The sequence below is a fragment of the Puma concolor genome, chromosome A3 (genome assembly GCF_028749965.1).
Source record: "Puma concolor isolate L17-30 chromosome A3, mPumCon1.1.hap2, whole genome shotgun sequence".
NCBI lineage: Eukaryota > Metazoa > Chordata > Mammalia > Carnivora > Felidae > Puma > Puma concolor.
In genome coordinates, this window is record NC_141669.1 from 35,224,957 (window position 1) to 35,248,047 (window position 23,091).

Genomic DNA, 23,091 nt, shown 5'->3' on the forward strand with positions numbered 1-23,091 from the left:
CACTTGTGCTCACTTGCACATGTGTGCGCGCGCTCTCTCTCTCTCTCTCAAAACAAAACACAACAACAACAACAACAACAACAACAACAACAACAACAAAAACAATCTTGAAAAAGAGTGATCCTCCCTAAGGACAAACCTTGCCATGCCATTCTCCTGGTTTATGTCCTTTGGCGGCTCCCTCCCTGCAGGGTCAAGCCCATCTCCTAGGCTGGCACATGTGGCCTTGCCTAATCTGGCCTCTGCCCACTCACTAGCACCCCACCCTCCAACACTCTTCTCTGTGCACTTGCCGGCCAAGTGCAGTTGCCAGAATAAGTCACGTTCTCCTGCTGCATGCTGAACCCTGCACATGTTGCAAATCCTTAAGAGCCTGTCTCCCTGAACTGAATTTCAGAATCACTTCCTCCAGGAAGCCTTCCTTGACTCCTGAGCTGAATGAGGTGACTGTCTTCCGGGATCCACAGCAGTCATTTCATAAACTTTACCCCTAATGCCCTTTCATGTTTTCTTACTGGTCTGTTTATCCACTGGGAGTTCATCAAGAATAGGAAGCGTGTCTTCCACACGCATGCGTAGGGCCCACCACAGACAGATATGAGGCAATAAAAGGTATACATAAAGCCAGGTGAGGACAGTAACTTGTAACACTGATGGGGAAGTATGTAGTTATTTTTTTTTCTCTTCTGGTTTCCTATGTTTTCTAGTGTGTGTATTATACTACTCTCACACACTTATAAAAAATTTTTGTTGTAACGTCTTATTTATTTTTGAGACAGAGAGAGACAAAGCATGAGCAGGGGAGGGTCAGAGAGAGAGGGAGACACAGAATCCGAAGCAGGCTCCAGGCTCTGAGCTGTCAGCACAGAGCCCGACGCGCGGCTTGAACTCACGAACTGCGAGATCATGACCTGAGCCGAAGTCGGACGCTTAACCAACTGAGCCACCCAGGCGGCCCACTACGTTCACACATTTTTGAAAATCAGTTAATTTTTAAGATGTGTCCAATCTCTCCTACATAGCTCCAATAAAAAAAGAATTCGCTGCCTAAGCAGTCAAGCTCCTTTCTCCTCAGATGCCTCTGGCTCCTTAAGACCCCTGCCTCAAGCACCACAAATTCAGAACTGAGCAGCGTGGAAACACTTATTTCAACATTTTCAGCACACAGAAGGACCACCCACACGCACACAAATTCCTTGGCCTTGAAAAGGTTACATTGCTCTACTAGCTGAGTGCCAAAACCCATTTTTGGCCAAATATCCGTCAGAACCTTGCTGTATTCGCAGCCGAACACAGGCAGAGAGGTACATTCACAGAACCTACCTAAGAGTTATACACGATGGAGATGATGGAGCTTCTGAGGGATATCTCTCTTGCCTTGTCAACGCAAGACACTAAGGAGGTGGGGGGGGGGGGTCCTTCCAAAAATGCCCCCCCCTTTTCTTAACCAAAACATTAATTATCTTCTCAGCCACCAAAAATTTCAACCATGCACACTGGCTGGTAATTCTTTTAAATATGTGAAAAATAATCCAACCATACAATGTTCAGTCTGACATTTGCTATTGTTTTTCCCTAAAAGAAAACAAAAACCTGATTAGTTCCAAAAATAAAACATAAAGAAAAACTCAGTTGAGAAGCAAACCCCGTGGCTTAGAAGCCATCATTCTGATTAACAGCACATTAAGTGTTACCTGACGAATGGATTCCTATCGTAAATGCAATTATCACAAATTCCTTGTGGTCCCCACTGTTTTTGTAGCTTTATGCCCAGCTCCTGAAACAATAACTTTCATAGCAATAAACGAAAACCCCACCTCAGCGCTTGGGCCGACTAGACTGTTTTCCCACCTCAGTCAGCAGGGACCCTGGGGGGAACGTGTTGAGCCTGAACTCGACAGCTATCCAGGAAGGTACCTACTTCTCTGTCCTCAGCAGTCCCTGCATCTACTCCTGGAGGGGTGCTTTCCACAATTAAGCCCATTTCCAAGGCCTGCTGAGACAATCAGGACAAGCGGAGCCTCTGCTCTCGGGAAATGCCTGCCTGAGCCATCGCTGGCCTCTGCTGAGGACTCTGCCATGCTGTTGGCCGCCTCAGAGCAAGGGGCTTCTGGCAGTGGGGCTGCCGTACCATCAAATCAAGGGGCTGCTGGAGTACAAGAGTGTCTAATCTAAACTCCCTTTCTCCAGGCGGTCCGGGGAGTGGGGGGTGGGCGTGTGGGCAGGGATCATGCAGAAGAGAGAGACACGCGGGATAAAGGCGGGGAGAGGGTCGTGCAGCCTTTTCACTACGAAAACTGAAAGGGTCTGGCAGGCATCTGTGTCACTGAGAAGATACTACAAATAAGCGTAGCGTCTAGAAGGTACAAACTCCAAAATTTCTGATTCAGCTCCACACATGCTACGTGCCTATGGGCACCTGTCATCACAGCCTGGGAACTTACCTCACGTAGATGATTCGTGTTCTCAGCACAGAGAAGAGGAGTTGTTAAAAGGGAGACAAAGAAAATGTGAAAGCAGGTCAGAGAAAGATCAAAGGATTGATTCAAAGCCACGTGACCGTCAGAGACACTGTCACAGCCAGGAGACATCTTTTGTGCTTCAACCACCATTCGTTTATTGCAAAGTGAAGTTTTGGTTCGGGACAAAAGGGAGATAGTCCACCAAGAATGAATTACACTAGTTACTGAAGTCAACTCGACAGACAGTGACATGTACTTAGCAGCGGTGGGTGGTTCTCAAAGTCAAAATTTATTAACTATTTCAATGTTCAGGCTGTACAGATTATTTTCAGATGTACATACAACATAATGATATCGTAACAAAGCTAATTTTTTTTTTTTATAAAATACTTCCTTAAGGATTAAAGATGCTAAAAAGCTTCAACCATTAATTAATTAAATATTTGATGCACATTTCAGGTACTCTTTAAGATCTAACATAAATACATAAGTTGCACAGCCGAGTAAGAAAAGCTATGACCCATATGGTTGCACATTTTACTAATCCCATATTAAAGTAGAAAACAACAAAATTGGGCCACATAAATTGAGCTGATTTTAGCAATCGTTTTATTAGATAGAAACTATGTCCATTTAAACCATCATTCCTAAGAGAGCTACCAAATAATAAAATGATTACCTGAAATCCAAAACTATATATAATACAGTCTTTACTATCCAAATTACCTTCCCTCTTGTTTGATACAGTACATCTGATTCCTCCATGATTTATGCAATGGCCAATAATAATGACAATCAGCACTAGTCATGAATACACAGTGGAAGTAATAGAACTGGCCATACAAACATTTGAATCACTATTCCCATTGAGAATAAGGTCAATAAGAAATAATGGTTAAAACCAATACATATTTAATCTATTCAACCACTTGCTATCTTTAGCAGTGAATGCTACCCCCCCACACACACACATTAATGTTTCCCATAAAAATCTTGACATGTCAAAATGCTTTTTAATCTAGGTTTAGATTGCTAACAATGAAAAGATGTTCATCTTCTTTCTTACCTCCATGGACTTTATCAGGCCTGCAGTCACCAGGTGCACAGAAAGATGAGTAACTGGAAAGACAATTCGACCACAGCTGTTTGCAAAACAGAAGTGCTCTATTTTAAGGCAAGTATCTTTATCACACACATACACAGCAATTTATCCACTGGTGAACTTTATCATATGACAGTACAAAATTCAACAAAAAACTGAGGTATAACTTTACTTAATTAACATAAATACAAATGTCAGAAAGTGTAAAGACATTCTCAATGTACTTAACATATTTTACCCATAACGAAATACGGAACTCTTTTCAAAGTTCTTGTATGTCCAGAAATACCCAAGATTCTGAATTCTAGAAAAAATACTAGAAATTAAATACTCTAAAATCTTTGCAATAAGGCTCTCCACATAAGGCTACCTTTGATATAAGGCTACTTCAACTTGGTTTCTGAAAATAGCAAAAATGTGCACCAAAATTTAAGCTATTCCGAACTGAAGAGAGGACTTGGTCTCATGTGGGATGGTGAGATGATGAGCTTATTGAGCAAAATTAAACTTAAGCAAAAAGCAAATTTTAAAATACATCCAAGAAAAACTTTTCCTATCATTTTTTAACATAAGACTGAACTACTGCGATATAAAAATGGTTGAATGTATAAGGTACTATTTAGTGCAAAACAGACATATATATACCTTTACTTAAGTAATTTAAATAGAATAGCATTTATAACTCGGTATGTATAATACATTTAAAAAATCTACATTCTGTGACCTTTACAAAAGTAGATATATTCTTTACTTTCAAGTTAGAAATGGCATAACAGTTTTACCTTTGGATATTTCCAGTCAATGGCTGTATACAGTGAAAGATAATATAAATCTAAGTCATAAGCCATTCAGTACACTAACATGTAAGCCATTAGTTTGGGGCCCAAAAGTGAAAAGTGAGGGATACTACGTAAAGTGGAAAAAAATGTACCCTAGATTTCTGCTTGTTCAAAAACGTATAGTCTCCATGTATTTTTAGTTATTGAATAGTCTGATGCAATGACATTCAGTGAAGAAATCTGATTACTAACAGTACTCACATTAAAAATGTTTTCCGTGAAATGAAAGTAGATAGTATTCATTGTGTCTAAAAACAAAGGTAAACTAATGACAGCGTAAATTATTTTAAGTTTGATCATTACTGCACCTGTTTCCTTTGCCAAACTCCCAGTGATATTAAGAGAAAAAAAAATTCTAATTATTTTCACCTATTAATTTAATCAGGTACTCTAGAAAAACACTGTTCTAAGGGGAAAGTTCAACAGGAAATGCTTCTTAAATTTCCAAATTAGATCAAAATAAGGGAAACAAAGAGGGACTCAAAGAATTAGACTATGTAAATGAATAGATAATAGTAACAAAAAGGCTGAATAATATCCCAGATTTGGAGGGGGCTCCTGGCTGGCTCAGCCAGAAGAGCATGTGACTCTTGATCTTGGGGTCATGGGTTCAAGCCCCATGATGGGCGTACAGAATTACGTAAATAAATTTTTAAAGCTTTTTTGGCATATGAACAAAAAGAGTTTAAGACTGTGGACGGATGAACGGAAGTTTCCATTAGGACAGACATACACAGAGTAACCGGAGGATCCACAACCTAAATCCCACTTCCACAGTGGTATCAGGCACCAGCTGGTTGTAGGGGTCTCTGGCTGATTCCTAGAGGGACAGGCACAAAGCACCCTCAAGTTCTCATTGGCACCAAACTCAGATTTCTCCTTTGTAAAAATGTCCTGACGTTGGTTAATAGTAGGGGGCAAAGGAAAGCAGCTCCAAGTGTAAAGGTTAAGTGTTCCTTCATTTGAAGGCATCTCGAAATCTGCTTATTTAGTAATTAACCACACATGCCACTGACTTCAAACACTCGGGACTTCTAGAGACAGCCACAAATCAGCCACAGCTTCTGCCCACAGAATGACTTACTCTTGTAACCGTGGCTAATCGCAACAGCGACTTCAACTCTGGGTAAGATCAGTTTTCTACTCTGACTATACCAGACAAGGCCAATCACTAAGTACTTGCTACTACTACCTGTTTGTCACGTCCAATCGGCAAAATGCCCTAAACATGGTGGCCTGGGTTGGCGTTCTGCGCAATCTCCCAGCAGAACAATTATGGCACTTTCAACATCTCCTCCTCAAGAGAAACTGCCCTGCCCACAGCAATATCCCCACCTCAGAAAGATTGCTCTCCCTGAGCCTGGAGGCCTGGCTTAGAAAACCACTCCCATTCCTTAGTGATGGTAATGCTATTCTGGAATTTGAACCGAGAAAGAAGAAGAATCAACCAGTGTGTACCAGGTAAAGACAACACCGGAAGGGGTGCATTGCTGAGGGATGCCATCTCCGAGCGGCAGAAGAGAAATCAGAACCGCCAGACTCAGGCAGCTGCTACTCGGTCTTTTACAACAAACACCCATTACTTCCGGTGCCCACAGGTTCCCTGTGAAACGTGAACCCATAAATACCGTGAGACTAATGTATTTTTGAGTTACTGCTAGTTACACTTTTTTTCTCTCAATTTTTTTTTAATGTTTATTACTGAGAGAGAGTGTGAGCAGGGGAGGGGCAGAGAGAGAGAGACACACAGAATATGAAGCAGGGTCCAGGCCCTGAGCTGTCAGCACAGAGCCTGATGTGGGGCTCGAACTCATGAACAGTGAGATCATGACCTGAACTGAAGCCGGACGCTTAACCAACTGAGCCACCCAGGTGCCCCAGCAAATTTTGTTTTTTAGGATGACCAACTAGGGTCAGAGATTTACTTTCAGAATACTTAATAAAAGTAGTAAGTAAAAATAAAAGAATGGTTAAGACATTAGTACATTACATTTTATGAAAAAGCTGCCATAATTCTCATTACCCTGTAAATATAAGGAACGATAGTCATTATTAAAGTATTCAGTGACTAGCAATTGGGAATTCTACTATTCCTAAGAATGGTTGCTATGAATAGTACTGAATACATTTGTAGCAAAGAACACCTCTCTTTGAAACTTTTTTTCCTAAACATTTTTAGTAAATAACACTACAAAAGTAGGGTGTCCAAAATCCTGGATCGTAACTCCATCGGGTCTGATGTCCACATTTGTACTGAAGATTATTAACATTCACCCAACATACTCATGAGATTTATTAAAACTGTAGTCAGTAACCAAAGGCCTTTGGGGCATATGTACAAAAGTAGACAGCTGTTAAGTATTCAGTCAAATACCACATTAGCAATATGACTCGTAAAAAAAAAAAAAAAAAATGCCAGTGGAGCTCTACCCATTAAAAGTTAGTCAGACTGCAAAACGCGACCTTGTAAGTGATCTTCCAAACCATTTGGGGAAGCGTTGTTTACAGATAATATTGAGCTTTCCTTCAATTATTTTACTGACATAATTTCCTAGAGGAATTTCATAATGATTATATTCACGGTGAGGGATTACGTTTAAAAAAATCTGGGCTTAGTATTTGTGAAAAGGACCCTCAGGTTAAACCAATAACAAAATGAATCTTTTGCACAGAACGGAATGGGTTTTTCAAAGGGTACCTGCCAGGGTGAGGCCAGCTGACAGTCACCTCTGTGGGCCCCGCAGGGCCCAGCACAGCAGTGATACTTGTTAGGCAAACCCTCCTACTATGTGCACACAAATGATTTAAATAAATAAATAAATAACTTTCCTACAGCAATGCCACAGGTTAATTAACTATCAAGTCTTGTTTTGGAGAGGACTCCCTCCCCGTCCCAGTAATTCAGTGATTCTTGCACTTCCTGTAAGTACTATGAAAGGATGTGGACTTAACACACGCTAGGAAATCCAGTCCCCGGGAGTGCAGAGAGGCTCCTTGCTTCTTGAGCTTTTCTACCAAGGTACCCCCAAGACAGGCGGAAGAGAACTGCACGCAACAGCAAGGACTGTTTATGGGGATGGAGCCCGCCTCTCTCCACCCCCTGGCATCCTGCCACCATTCCTGGACTATCTGAGTATGAGAAGCACAAGGTCAGGTAATAAAAAGGCATTAAAAAAACCCAACCAACAGAAACACATTATCTTTCTTGTGTCTGTGCGTCTCTGTATCTTCAGGCAAGTGAACACAAACTCAAATTAACTTGAGGTAATGAAGAGAATCGGTTTGATAGTCTTAGAAACCATTAAATGTACATCAATTGATGAACCGTAAAAGCATCAACAAGCAATTCTATGGCTTCAACCCGATTAGTTATCTTGTAGAGAGTTGGAAACACACTTCAACAAAACGTATTTCCTGACACTGACAGTACAACTCAACTCACAATAAAATCTACCCATCTCTTCATTAAAACACATTTCTACAATCCAAAAACCTTTCATGATAAAGCACTGAACAAACTAGAAATACAGGAAAGGTTTCTCAACCCGTTCAAGAGCATCTATGAAAAACCCGTAGCGAACATCATACCTAATGGTGAAAGACTGGAAGTTTTCTCCCTAAGATCAGGAATAAGACAAGGATATCCACTCTCACCACATCTATTTGAGACTTCTAGCGAAGTTCTAGCTGGGGTAATTCAGTAAGACAAAGAGATAAAAGGAAGGAAGAAGTAAAATTATCTCTCTTTGCAGATGATATGTAAAAACCTGTGAAGAATCCTCAAAAAACTATTAGAACTATTAAAGCTCAGCAAGGTTCCAGGACACAAGATCAAGATAGAAAAATCAGTTGTGTTTCTATACACTAGCAATGAATAATCTGAAAATGAAATTAAGAAAGCAACTGCATTAACAATAGCATCAAAAAGAATAAATACTAAGAATAAATTAAACCAAAGAAGTGCAAGGCTTCTGTACTGTAAACTATAGAACACTGAAGGAAATTAAACAAGACTTAAGTAAATGGAAAGACATACTGTGTTCATGGATTGGGAAGACTCAATATTGTTAAGAGGGCAGTACTACCTTGATTGATCTACATTCTCAATCAGAATTCAATGCAATTCTCTATCAAATTTCCAACTGCCTTTTTTTGCAGAAGTGGACAAGCTGATACTAAATTCATATGGAAATGCAAGAGATCCATAACAATCCTGTAAAAGAAGAACTCACACTTCCTGATTTCCAAACTTACTCCAAAGTCTTCTCTGTGGTTCTGGAATAACAAACATATAGATCAATGGAAGAGAACTGAGTGTTCAGGAGAAATAAACACATACATCTATGGCAATCTGATTTTTGACAATTATGCCAATACTACTCAATGGTGGAAAAAAGAGTGTTTTCAATGGTAGAGGAACAACAAACAGGATACCACCTCGAAAAAATGAAGTTGGACCCCTACCTCATGCCATATACAAAAATTAACTCAAAATGGATCAGATCCCTGAAAGTAAGACCTAGAACTATAAAATTTTTAGAAGGAAACATAGGAGTAAATCTTCATGACCTTGAGTTTCTTAGATACAACACCAAAAGCAGAAGAGACAAAAAAGATAAACTGGATTACGTTGAAAATTAAAACTTCTTTGCTACAAGGTGTGCCTGGGTGGCTCAGTTAGTTAACCAACTCTTGGTTTCAGCTTGGGTCATGATCTCACGGTTTGTGAGTTTGAGTCCCATGTCAGGCTCTGTGCTGCTGGTGTGGAGCCTGCTTAGGATTCTCTCTCTCTCTCTCTCTCTCTCTCTTTCTCTCTCCCTGCCTCTCCCACTGTCTTTCTCTCTCAAAATAAATAAATAAACTTAAGAAAATTTGCATGCAATGACATATCAGATAAAGGGTTAGTATCCAAAATCTATAAAGAACTTATTAAACTCAACACCCCAAAAACAAATAATCCAGTGAAGAAATGGGCAAAAGACATGAATAGACACTTCTCCAAAGAAGACATCCAGATGGCTAACAGACACATGAAAAAATGCTCAACATCACTCATCATCAGGGAAATACAAATCAAAACCACAATGAGATACCACCTTACACCTGTCAGAATGGCTAACATTAACAAATCAGGCAACAGCAGATGTTGGCGAGGATGCAGAGAAAGAGGATCTCTTTTGCATTGTTGGTGGCAACGCAAGCTGGTGCAGCCACTCTGGAAAACAGTATGGAGGTTCCTCAAAAAACTGAAAATAGAACTACCCTACGACCCAGCAATTGCACTACTAGGCATTTATCCAAGGGATACAGGTGTGCTGTTTCGAAGGGACACGTGCACCCCCATGTTTCAAAGGTACACATGCACCCCCATGTTTATAGCAGCACTGTCGACAATAGCCAAAGTATGGAAAGAGCGCAAATGTCCATCGATGGATGAATGGATAAAGAAGATGAGGTATATATACACAATGGAGTATTACTTGGCAATCAAAAAGAATGAAATCTTGCCATTTGCAACTACGTGGATGGAACTGGAAGGTATTATACTAAGTGAAATTAGTCAGAGAAAGACAAAAATCATATGACTTCACTCCTATGAGGACTTTAAGAGACAAAACAGATGAATATAAGGGAAGGGAAACAAAAATAATATACAAACAGGGAGGGGGACAAAACAGAAGAGACTCATAAATATGGAGAACAAACTGACGGTTGCTGGAGGGGTTGTGGGAGGGGGGATGGGCTAGATGGGTAAGGGGCATTAAGGAATCTACTCCTGAAATCATTGTTTCACTATATGCTAACTAATTTGGATGTACATTTTATTTTATTTTATTTTTTTAATTTTTTTTTTTCAACGTTTATTTATTTTTGGGACAGAGAGAGACAGAGCATGAACGGGGGAGGGGCAGAGAGAGAGGGAGACACAGAATCGGAAACAGGCTCCAGGCTCTGAGCCATCAGCCCAGAGCCCGACGCGGGGCTCGAACTCACGGACCGCGAGATCGTGACCTGGCTGAAGTCGGCCGCTCAACCGACTGCGCCACCCAGGCGCCCCTGGATGTACATTTTAAAAAGCTAAAAAGAAAATTTAAAATAAAGAAAATTAAAAAAAAATTGCATGCTACAAATGATACCCTTAAGCAAGTGAAAAGACAACCCTCAAACTGAGAGAAAAGATTTGTAAATCATGTATCTGTTAAGGATCTGGTATCCAGAATATGTAAAGAAGTCTTATCGTTCAACAATAAAAAGACAACCCATTTTTTAAATGGGAAAATTATTTGAATAGACATTTCTCCCAAAGGTACATAAATCATTACAAGTACATGAAAATATGCTCAATATCATTAGTCATTAGGGAAATGCAAATCAAAATCACAATGAGGGGTGCCTGGCTGGCTTAGTCAGAATCTGAAGCAGGCTCCAGGCTCACAAACCATGAGATCATGACCTGAGCCGAAGTCAGGCACTTAACCGACTGAGCCATCCTGGTGCCCCAATTTAATCTGATTCTGATTCCTATACAGGTATGCCCATCTCATAAGACCTCATTATTATATACATGAAAAGTCAAACCTAAAAAACATATGCTAGGGGATAATAACACAAAAGAAGTTTGACTCACAGGAAGGATTCCCTAATTGAGTTCCTGTACACATCCATTATTGTGTATATGAAATATGATGAAGTTTACCAACCTTTTTTCCATACAAATGTTTGGAAACCTATTTATTACAAAAAGTGGGATGCACCTAATTATTTCTTGCATGCTACAGTCCTCCTATCTCTGCCTTGCACTGCAGCATATAAAGGTGCATAAATTTTAAAAATGTATATAAGGGGCACCTGGGTGGCTCAGTCTGTTGAGTGTCTGACTCTTGATTTTGGCTCAGGTCATGATCCCAGGGTTGTGGGATGGAGCCCCACATCAGGCTCCGTGCTAAACATGGAGCCCGCTTGGGATTCTCTCTCTCTCTCCCTCTGCCCCTCTCCCCCGGTCATGCTCTCTCTCTAAAATAAATAAAATGGGAAAAAAAACTGTAGTAAAAAATTTAAAAATTATTTAAGAAAAAGACAAACATATATGTTGCTCAACTTCCACCTGATCTTTTTAAATTGAGTTAATTGGGAAAGTTAATAAAATGTGATTTCCTTTAAATCATTGTAAGACAAATCTTATCAAGAAAGGGACCATGACCCATTATTCTAATTTTACAACTATGATTTCTACTATTTATAATAGTAAATAGTGGTTTATAATAGTAAACTTCCATATGATAAGAAAAATTGAATAAAAATACAGACAAGAAGCTAGGCAGTTTATCTCAAAGCAAAAAATCTAAACTTTCCAATTCTGTCCTATGAACAAAAACCTTTCACTTGAAACTTACAAACCTTACGTCAATTTCATGATTTTGCATTTTTACCTCCAAGTGTTTCATATAAAAGATTCGCTAGGGCTAAAACAATAAAACAAAATAAATGCACGTATAGCTATGGCCACACACACACCCTGCTTGTATCACAGTTCGGGATTTGTAACTCGAATACTGTTCTCCACTAAAAACGTGGAATTCTCCTGCCTTCTGTACGGCAGAGAAGGAAAACACGGAAACCCACCAGAGCTGTCAGATCAAGCTTGTAGCACACAGCTAAAAAATATGTAAATTGAACAATTCATTGTATATTAATACAACAAAAACACCTGTCATTACTTATGTGTTCTTTCTTTAAAAACAAATCACCCTGGGGCGCCCAGGTGGCTCAGTCGGTCAAGCATCCCACTTCGACTCAGGTCACGATGTCTTGGTTCCTGAGTTCAAGCCCCACACCAGGTTCTCTGCGATCAGTGCGAAGTTCGCTTCAGATCTTCGGTCCCCCTCTCTCTGCCCGCCCCTGCTCTCAGGCGCTCTCTTTCTCTCTCTGCCCCTCTCAAAATAAATAAACTTTAAAAAAAATGAAATAATTAAAGTCTAAGGGGAGGGGAAACTACCTAATACAAAATTGTGTGAAATTTTAGTTTCAGTGTTAATACAATGTTGCATAAATAAAGCAAGATCACTTCTTCAGATATAAATGACATCGCATTACTTAGTTCTGGTAGGTGAAATCCAAATATTTATTCCCTCAGGCTTTCATTCACAAAATGTCATTTATGTTTTCACTATGCTTGGTATAGTGTTAAATCAAAGGATTCTCACCAAAGCTACTTTAATTAATTTGCTTAAATTATAGCATAAATGCAGATTATCAAGTTCAATTCACTAAAACAATAAACTGACAATTAAATTGACACTAATGGCCCAAACTTTAAGTACTTACTGGAGGGCGCCTGGGTGGCTCAGTCTGTGAGGGGCTCTGCCCCTCCCCTGCACGCCAGTGCTCGCTCTCTCGCTCTCTCTCAAAATAAATAAACTTAAAAACTCTACTGAAAGTCTGAGTTCCCTATACACTTGTCCCAAGCCATCCTTCCTGACATCTAGGGTGTCTACAAGCAACATTTGCTCTTTATTTGACCTATAAGAAGGGGTTCCAAGGCCCCAAAGAAAATATTTAAAAAGAAATCCTTCACGCCTTCTGATGTTATAAAATAGAAGTATGTCCAAAGACTACTGAACTAAAAATCTGAAAATCAGGTTTCGGGGGCCTGACCTGATACTAGGGTGACCAACTCTCCCAGGTGACCATCTCTCCTGAGATGAAAGGATCTCCCCGGATGGGGGGACCTTCAGTGGTAAAACGAAGAAAGTCCCAGGTAAATCAGGATGACAGCTAACTCATAAGCCACTGGGAGCACAGTTCCTTGGCCGCTGACATTTGGACAAGATAAAGGGCAAAGGAAGGGGACATGGTAGACCAGAAGGTCTCTAGGGCTCTTTAGTTCTTTTTGTTTTTTAATGTTTATTTATTTTTGAGAGAGAGACAGAGCATGAGCGGGGGAGGGGCAGAGAGAGACGGAGACTCAGAATCCGAAGCAGGCTCCAGGCTCCGAGCTGTCAGCACAGAGCCTGATGTGGGGCTCAAACCCACGAACCATGAGATCATGATCTGAGCTGAAGTCGGATGCTTAACTGACCCCTAGGGCCCTTTAGTTCTAATTTACTGTCACGCTATGAAATATTTACACCATATTTGTTTGAACTGTATATTGCATACTATAAGTGAATGTACATTTATGTAGGATCAGAGAGCTCTGGAAATATTTTGTGAAGCTATGTATTAAGTTTGGGGTTACAGAAGCTTAATAGTGAAGCACAGCTAGGAGGTTTCAGTTTTTTATTTTTCATTTCTATAACAAAGAGGAAAAATAAGCTGCTTTTAGAAAATATCAAGCCAACAAAGGAAATCCTTCCAACACCAATATCCAATGTAACCCCATCTTCCCCACCTCCCAGGTCACAGGAGACCTAAGGAAGACATCTGGACCCAAACTTAAAAACAGAATACTACTTTGACTTACTGACAGCCACTGTGAAAGAACGTATTTCTACATTTTTTAAGAAAGGAAGAACTTACAAATGTGTGGTGACAAGTAACTGCAAAAACCAAGAGCCAAGCAAATGCAAATGCCAGTTTCAACCAGCAACCCACAGTACAAAAGAGCCATAAAAGAAAAAGATAAATAAGGCCTTGGATTGTTAAGAGTATGTTCGCTTTTAAAGGCATTCTGTAATTTGTATCTTTAATCTGGAAAAAAACCCACCATCTTAGAGGATACAAAACAAGATATACCTAAGATTAAGTTACAATCTCACATGTGGTAAAACCAGAACCAACATTCGGGTTTCCTCTTTCCTCACTGAGCATTCCAATAATTTAGGATAACATCTGACTTACTGGTATTAACACAGATCCTAATGAAAGTATCTGTGCTGTGACGATGGAGTTATGAGAAACGTCCAAATGCACAACTAAAAAATCGTCCTACTGAATGGCTTTTTTAAAAGCAGTAACATTCAGGGGAAAGTTTCAGAAAAACGCCTCTGTTCCTCAAAAATTACAATGTCCATGATATAGTCTCTTAACCCATGAAGTATTCTATAATTTCTTATCACCATTCTTAGTAAATGGGTAGCTGGATTAGTCATTAGACGTCCTTGGTCTGTCACCACCAACAGGAGATTTCTTGTTCCTTAAGGGCAGCCTCAAAGTCTGTGTGTGTGTTCACACATGCGGCTCTACATGTGCACTTGTGGGTGTGGGCTTCTCCTTGCCTCTTCACACAGAAATCTCTCCCCCCAAATCAGTCAACGATAGCATGTGCCCAAATCTGTCACAGACGCTGTGGGGCTATGAAAGTGTGTGCCAGAAAGAGGGCCCCAGCCCTCAAGATAATTATAATTTATTTGGGGACATAAGACATACTTCCATGAAGGCTTCCCAGTGCCAGCAAAATGTATGGCTGCCATATTTTTATTAGTAATATGGGGATGCTTTCATCTGCATATTATTCGCATGAACCACAAGGCCTTAATCAAAATAGGTAAGAAAAAATAAATCCATGCCATTTATTTCAAATATATTAAAATACAGTTAGTAGACAATAAATAACAGAATTTATTTTGAGTATATAATAAGCAGCATACCAGTGTGCAATGGTAAAAAAGATGGGGTGAGATTCTTTTCATGGCCAAAATGTCACATAAACTCAGAAATTAGGGAAAAGGAATGGTTTTGCTATTATTACCCCAGCAACGGCAATGGCAAAGAAGTGTGGCTTCTTGAGGCTTTTCTCAAACCCTAAACATGTGTTAAGAATAAGTTGCTGGGCTAAGTAGGTTTTTAGACATCCAGGTTTGGGCCCTCATTCCTCCACAGCCATATCCTCTCTTGCCCTGGTTGTCTACTTGTGCTAGTTGACGTTTGAACTAGATGATAGCTAATATTCTTTTAATGAACACTTCTGTTCTGTAATAAATACATCCAGGCCCCATCTCCTCTCCACCCACCCTCTCCACTCCCACTAAATTGCAGTCTATAACATTAAATTATTTGTGAATCTATGACTTTAATTTTTTGTGTTTATATATTAACTTCTTTACGGCAACTGGTTAACAAAGCAAAATCTTAATTCATATTGCTAAATTTTAGCACTAAACAGTCAACAGTTTTATATTATCTAATCCTAATAATCTACCCAGATTAATGTGGCATATTATTCAATATTGTTACAAGAAGTTTTGGTGTAGCTGCAATTCAACATGGTGAAGCTCAGATCAAACAATTATGTATTCACTGCTTTTAGCTGGCTTAAAACTGGCTTAGCTACATAGCAACCAAGAGTAAGGAAATATTTAATTTCTCTTTTTATGATAATCCCGTGACAACATCTAAATATGACTTTGGTATAAAAAGGCTACATAAACATCCTTTCATCTGCTAAGTCTTATTAAACCCACGGAAAAAAATTAAGAGCAGAAGTAGATAAATATGGGTTGTAATATCAAACTATTTCTATTATCATTCCTATGTTGGAAATATTCTTGTTTGGACATCTGAATGTTAGGACAATTATCACCTACCTAGTAACAGCAGTGAATGAATTCAAGTAAAATGAACTCCAATAAAATGCTAAAACAATACAAGCTCCCCTCATTCTGAAATACTCTGTTGAGTCACTTCAGTAAAAAGATAAAAGAAATCCAAAACGGAAAAAAGAAAACATGCTCAAGCTTCCGTAAAGCTGTATGATAAGGTGAATAACAGAAACAAAAACAAATCAGGGAATTGAGAAATATGCTAGGAAAGTTTTTCAAATACTATCCTTGCTCATATCTAGCTCCATTATACAGTTTAAAATTTGGCCAAATTTTTAAAGTATTTGTTAAACAGTTCCTGCATGTGACATATGTTTCCAGGATACTTCTGACATTGATATGAGAGATTATAAAACATTTAGAAATAAAAATGTTACTCTCCAACAAAAAAAAAACACTGTAACTTCCAAGCTTCTTCTGAATTTCATAAGATGGGAAAACATTTGGAAAATGGTACCTTTTGGCTTTAAAACGTTCAAATACTATACTTTAAAACAAACACAAAAAGTGTAATTGTTCAAGGCAAGAAGAAGACAGGCATAAATAAAGTAAGGTCCTAAAATTTATTCTAGGAGTCATTGTTTTCCCTTCACGGTCTCAATCCTACTTACTCCATTATAAGTACATTTTTTCATCCCTTCAGCTGGGAAGGGTAATTTTTACCCTACCAACAGGATGGTAGTACCACTGCAGCACTCACCCAGCAAGAAGCACATGATGACTAGGAAGGAGAGTCAACTCTTTCTATCAAACGAAGTGTGTGCAAGAATTGATTTGCAATGCATTAATTTAGGAACTCAGCAGAGAGGCTTCTACTATATCTAGCTGATCTAAACTTGAGCTCATGGTAACACTGCACGAAGCTATGGTAGATAAAAGTGATAGGTAATGCCAAGAGAACAATCCCACTGACAACACAAACTCCTCCAAGAATTCTTCCGGGCATGGTGATAGGATACATATCTCCATAGCCAACTGTAGTCATAGAGATAATCACCCACCAGCAGGCAGCAGGGATGCTGGCGAAGTCCTTGTTGGATGTTTCCAGGTCCAACCCATGTTCAAGAAGCTGAGAAAGTGCACTAAAGATTGCCATGGCAACACAAATGAAGACAAGTAACATAACCATCTCTCGATAACATCGTTTGAGAGTCAAACCAAGTGTCTGGAGACCAATGAAGTGACGGGCAAGCTTAATCACCCAAAAAATCCTCATCATTCTAAGCACCCTCAAGGTGACTCCAGCCCTCTGGAGTTGAGAGTTCTCGCCCGTAAATACTGTCATTAACACGGAGATGTAATACGGAGTGATTGCCAGTAAATCAATGATGTTCAGGGGTCTCTTGACAAACTCACACTTGTTTTTGGAGACGATGAACCTCACGATGCACTCTGCAGTGAACCAACCTATGCAGATAGCTTCAATTATCCTGTCAAGAGAACAAAGGGAGAATTGATCATTTTATTTTTAAGCATTTTAACAGCTCTTAGATATCTTCAGATAATACTACATTGACATACTAATTCAGTTACTTTTTCCAGAAAACATAAAGAACAGACAGCATTACCAACATCATCAGACCCACCAGGACACAACAGAACAACAAATATAATTCAAATGAAAATTGAACTTGATAAAGTTTCTATTTATACACTGCATGTAGTACCACTATTATTTTTTTTTTTTTGCTTGTCACCAATTCTTTAAAAAACTTGATCTCTTATTTGTTGTTTTAAAATTACCTTATATGCAGCTAGCCACAATATGAAATGTTACTTACGCTGTGAGGACAGTTGTTCCCAACTGTGACATCACTTATGATGTGGGTCAGAATGCCTTTGTTCCTACAGATGGTGGACATATCCAAGTTTTCATCAATTCATTTCTTGGTAAATAAGAGTGAACTCAAGATCATTTCCTAAAATGTTACTCTACTTTCTTTTCCTATGAGCTTGTGTGGGAAACACTGAAGCCGAGCCAGCTTTTTGGGCTATGCAAAAGTGCCAGTGCCCTCACCAAGATAGCCACCGGGTCATGACCATCCTCATCACAAGGGTCGTGGTGGAAAAAAGGCTAAGGACTCCTGCACTGGAGCAAAACGATCACTAAATTTTTCCCAAAGATCCAGCAAGTTTGTTTGTTTGTTTTCCATAGGTGGTTTTATGCAACACGTATTCTAAAATATAAGGCCACAGTTTACCTAGAGCAGTATTTACCAACCTTTCCACATCACTGCGCACATTGAAAATAATAATATTTACATAGCACACTGTCAGCAACGGGCAGTATTCTCGAAGTAGAAGCCACCAGCCGGGGGGGGGGGGGGGGGGGAGGGGGTGGGCTCTGGCTACCCTGGCCCTCGCCTGCACTCCTCAAGGCTGAGGAAATTAAATCTCAGCACACTGTTTTGGAAGCCTTGATCCAGAAAGGGAGGTAATTCTGAGGTAATTTTTAATCAAATTACCTTTTGAAATTCTAAGCAAAAGTTGTAATTATTACAGCATCATTTATTTTTCTCCACATAATTCTTTCCCACCACTGACTTACTCCCCGAACACCAGAAGAGAGAGAGAAGAAATTGGAGTAGGTGGGATGGGAGGGCCCAGGGGGCAACATTCTGAAAAGAATGACAAGTGCATTCCACAGATCACAAGTTGTGCATTCCACAAGATCACAATAAAATGAACCATGTTCCCTTACTGTAGGGTTGGCAGAACTGTAAAGGTTAATTTTATTTGCTTTCTTTTGAATAGGTAGTAGATTCACATGGTTTAAATTTAAAAGATGAGAAAAGAGAGTAAGGAGGGGCGCCTGGGTAGCTCAGTCGGTTGAGTGACTGACTCTGGACTTCGGTTCAGGTCATGATCTCATGGTTCGTGGGTTCCAGGCCCATGTAAGGCTCTGCACTGACAAGCACAAAGCCTGTTTAGGATTATCTCTCCCCCTCCCAACTCGTGCGTGCTCTCTCTCTCTCTCTCTCAAAAATGAATAAACATTAAAAAAAAAAAAAAAAACTTTTAAAAAAAAGAAAGAAAAAAGAGAGTATGGAAAGAAAATTTTCACTCTTGCCCCATCCCCCAGTTACTGGCCCACAATCCCTTCGGAGGCTCTAGAGGAGAATCCACTCCTTGCCTCTTCCAGCTTCTGATGGCTGTGGGCATTCCTTGGCTTGTAGCCATGTCACTCTAGTCTCTGCCTCCATGGTCCACTGCCTCCTCCTCTTCTGTCAGAGTGTCAAATCCCCCTGCTCCCTTCTCATGAGGATACATGTGACAGCATTCAGGGCCCACTGGGCTAATCCAGGATAACCCCCAACTCAAGATCCTTAATCTAATCAATCTGCGAAACCCCTGATGCCATATAGGTAACACCCACTGGCTCCAGGGATCAGGACCTGCTATCTATGGGGTAAAGAAAGGGGGGAGGATTTTTCAGCCTACCACACAAAGTAACCACACCAAGTCAGCAGAAGTCACAGTTGCCCCCGCCATTTCCCTGTTGTATTATCTGCTGCTCTGCTCATCAATCCCATAACTCTGAGATTGGCAGCAGCTTCCCTGTCCCTACCAGGCCATCAGTAAAAGCTGCTGCCATGGTGGCCTCTTTGAACCTGGAGGCTTAGAAAATTGGGAGATTAAATGAAACTTGGCAGATCTAGAAAATCGGAAGCTGCATTTTTTCAATATGTAGTTTCTTTTTTAATATTCATTTATTTTGGGGAGAGTGAAAGTGCGGGAGGGGCAGGCAGAGAGAGGGGGACAGAGGATCCAAAGCCTGCTCTGAGCCCAACGTGGGGCTTGAACTCACGAACTGTGAGATCATGACCTGAGCCAAAGTCAGATGCTCAACCGACTTAGCCACCCAGGTGCCCCTCAATATATAGTTTTAACACACATAATACCACATATCACCTCTCCTTGGTAATGCTCATGAATATTCCATAGGTTCCCCCATATTTCCAGTCCCCCTGCAGTTAAGCAGAGTCATACGACCAGTATGGACCAATGAACTATGAGCAAAATGACTCTATCACTTCTAGGCAAAAACACTGAAGAGTGAATGCTGATTCTTTTCCCTGCCATGGCAACCTGGAAGTCATGAGCCCCCTAAATGGCTACAAGATGTTTGGGGCCCCTATCAGCCCAAGCCCCTGAGTGTCTGTATAGAGAAAGACAGACATTCTCCACCCTGACTCTGATTGGATATGATATGTGAGCAACAAATAAATCTTGGTTGTGTTAAGCCACTGAGATTGCTAAATTGGCTGCTATTCTAGGTAATAAGCTGGTAAATACAGTAAGTAGGAAGATGCATACTCAAGAGACTGCAGGGGCGCCTGGGTGGCTCAGTCGGTTGAGCGTCTGACCTTGGCTCAGGTCGTGATCTCACAGTTTGTGAGTTCGAGCCCCGCGTCGGGCTCTGTGCTGATAGGTCAGAGCCTGGAGCCCGCTTCTGCTTCTGTGTCTCCCTCTCTCTCTGCCCCTAACCCACTCACATTCTGTCTCTGTCAAAAATAAATAAACATTAAAAAACAATTTTTTTTTTTTTTTAAAAAGAGAGACTGCAGCAGCACACAGTGGTGATAGCGATCATTTTCTCAGGTTGACTGTGGTTACAACGCCCCAGTCCTACAGCTAAAGTACTGTGTCTCTCCTCTAGCCACACAGGAGCAGGAGTGCCCCACCTGTTGCCAAAGGCCTGCCGAAGGGGCCTATCAAGCGGCAGACTCACAGTGGTCTTGCAAGGGCCCTCCCAGCAATAAAACCCTCACATTCCACTAAATTAAGAAAAGCAAAAATGCCAATTGTGCCAAAAAAACCAGCACGTGTTCTAATTATTTCCACCAGGAGCCAAAGTTGTTCGGATTAAAAAGGAGGAAATCGAAATGGTGTAGAATAAACTGTCGGTAAGGGAATTTCAAAGAGGTAAACTCCTTTGTAATGAGGCCCTCTGGGCTCTTCCTGCCCACCCCCCCCCCCCCAAGTCAGATGCAGTTTATCCAGAATTCTCTGCCAAAGGGATGAATCAGTGAGAAACCCCAGGCATCCCTCCTTCACCCAGGACTATGCCAAGGCAGTCTCCAACAACAAACACGACAAAGCCTGCCAAAACTCCCCATGTTTCCAAATGGCATTCTCGCCAAAGCCACCACCACCAACTGCTGGAAAACTGAGTACTGTTTTACTGAGTGCTAGCTACAGCCAACAAGTGGGTACTTCCAAAAGGTTACTTCTATAAAAAACAAACGGGAAAAAAGAACTAAAGAAGACACCGAGGGACACCATATTCCACTGACGCCCATTTTGATTTCTTTTGAGGCCCAAACACAGAAGTTCGTGAATTCATGGCTAATAAAAATATTCACCACCTGTTGGAGCCTTTCAACGCTGGGCACTGTGCTAAGCACTTTACAGACATCACCTCATTGAATCCTTTTCTAGAGGGCTATGAAGTGTGCATTTCCCCTAATATCTCCGTTTTCCAGGTGATGAAACTGAGCCTGAAAATTTAAACATCTTTTCCAAGGTCACACAACTGAGATTATAGTGGCATGCGTAAGGAGACCCAGCTCCCCTGGGCTTTGAAGCTCTAAGAAACATTTAAAGATGCTAACGATTTTGATGGCAACGTTTGCTGTGAACGTGAAATGATGTGTGTCAATCTTTCGGTCTCCATGGTTTATGTGTTAGAGCAGCATTTTTCAAACTGTCAGTTCTTAACCCGTTAATGGATCAAAACTGACCTTTTTTTTTTTTTCTCTTCCAGAAATTGAATAGCAAACATCAGAGTGCAAAGTATAGTTCTATGAAATTTTTGCTTTGGTTACGTATAATTGTACCTTAAGTTACAACGTAAAACATATTCCTTCCTGTAGGTACTGGAGCACCACAGCAATTGCTGGCTAGCATCAGTCATTCAACTGATCCCCCGTGATAGAAGGCACATCTGTCCAGAGGTTCCAAAAGGGAGCAGATGCTTTCAGTACTAACCAGTTCTACCGCTCACCCTCCCACCCTGACAAAACCCATGTGGCCATTAACTATGCTCTGTGGGGTAAAGGTAAGTCTCTGCGTACCACCTGCTCATCTTCTTTCGTCAACATTTTATTATGAAACATGTCAAGCAGGGAGCAAATTCACTTTAAATATACTTGCTTATCACCTATTAACCTCTCTACGCATCTATTACTTTTTGTATTTTGATTGATTTTTAAATGTTTGCTTATTTTTGAGAGAGGGAGAGAGAGAGCACATAAGCAGGGGAGGGATAGAGAAAGAGACAGAGACAGAATCTAAAGCAGGCTCCGGGCTCTGAGCCGTCAGCACAGACCCTGACACTGGGCTCGAACCCAAGAACGGTGAGATCATGACCCGAGCCGAAGTTGGACGCTCAACCAACTGAGCCATCCAGGCGCCACCATAGGCACAGAGTTCCAGATTTGCAGGATGAAAATATTTTTTTTCTTTTTTTTAAAGAGGGAAATGCACTTGTCTCTAAAAACTTCAAAGTGCTTATCATCAACTAGAGTTCAATATTTGTTTCTTTTTTTTATGTAAACTTCACATGCAATGAAATGCATAAACCCTAAGTGTACATTCACGGAGTTTTGACAAATGCGTAGCCTCTATAATCTAAACTCCTATAGAGATGCAGAGGGGTGCCTGGGTGGCTCAGTCGGTTAAGCGTCCGACTTCAGCCAGGTCACGATCTCGCGGTCTGTGAGTTCAAGCCCCGCGTCAGGCTCTGGGTTGATGGCTCAGAGCCTGGAGCCTGTTTCCGATTCTGTGTCTCCCTCTCTCTCTGCCCCTCCCCCGTTCATGCTCTGTCTCTCTCTGTCCCAAAAATAAATAAACGTTGAGATGCAGAGCATTCACATCACCCCAGAGATGTGAATTTTTTATTATTTTATTATCTTTATTCTAGTTGTTATTTTACTGTTTTTGTTTTGTCTCCTTCGCTTATTTCCCAGACCCATCAGACACTTAGCATGTACTCAACAGATGTTTGTCCAGTATGACGTAAATAACTTTGATCGAACTCAAGAGCCTGGGATGGCCACTCCACAGGCACAAGAAGCCTTCTGGTTCTTCTGGACCCTTAAGGGATAATTGAAGCACACCATCAAAAACATCCATTCAATTGGACC

The 23,091-nt window shown here is 40.6% G+C and overlaps 1 protein-coding gene across 3 annotated transcripts in view; it reads right to left on the reverse strand.

Moving 5' to 3' along the window:
- KCNG3 (potassium voltage-gated channel modifier subfamily G member 3) overlaps positions 1-23,091 on the reverse strand; it is an 84,680-nt gene that overhangs the window by 25,394 nt on the left and 36,195 nt on the right. For 2 of the 3 annotated variants that reach the window (XM_086700471.1, XM_086700472.1), the window contains exon 2: positions 13,666-17,373. In XM_086700471.1, coding sequence (XP_086556597.1) covers positions 16,728-17,373 — 646 coding nt within the window. In that variant the 3' untranslated portion in view covers positions 13,666-16,727. Of the gene's footprint in view, positions 1-3,528; positions 3,582-13,665; positions 17,374-23,091 lie in introns of those variants that run through there. The other variant, XM_086700473.1, reaches the window with a different exon arrangement.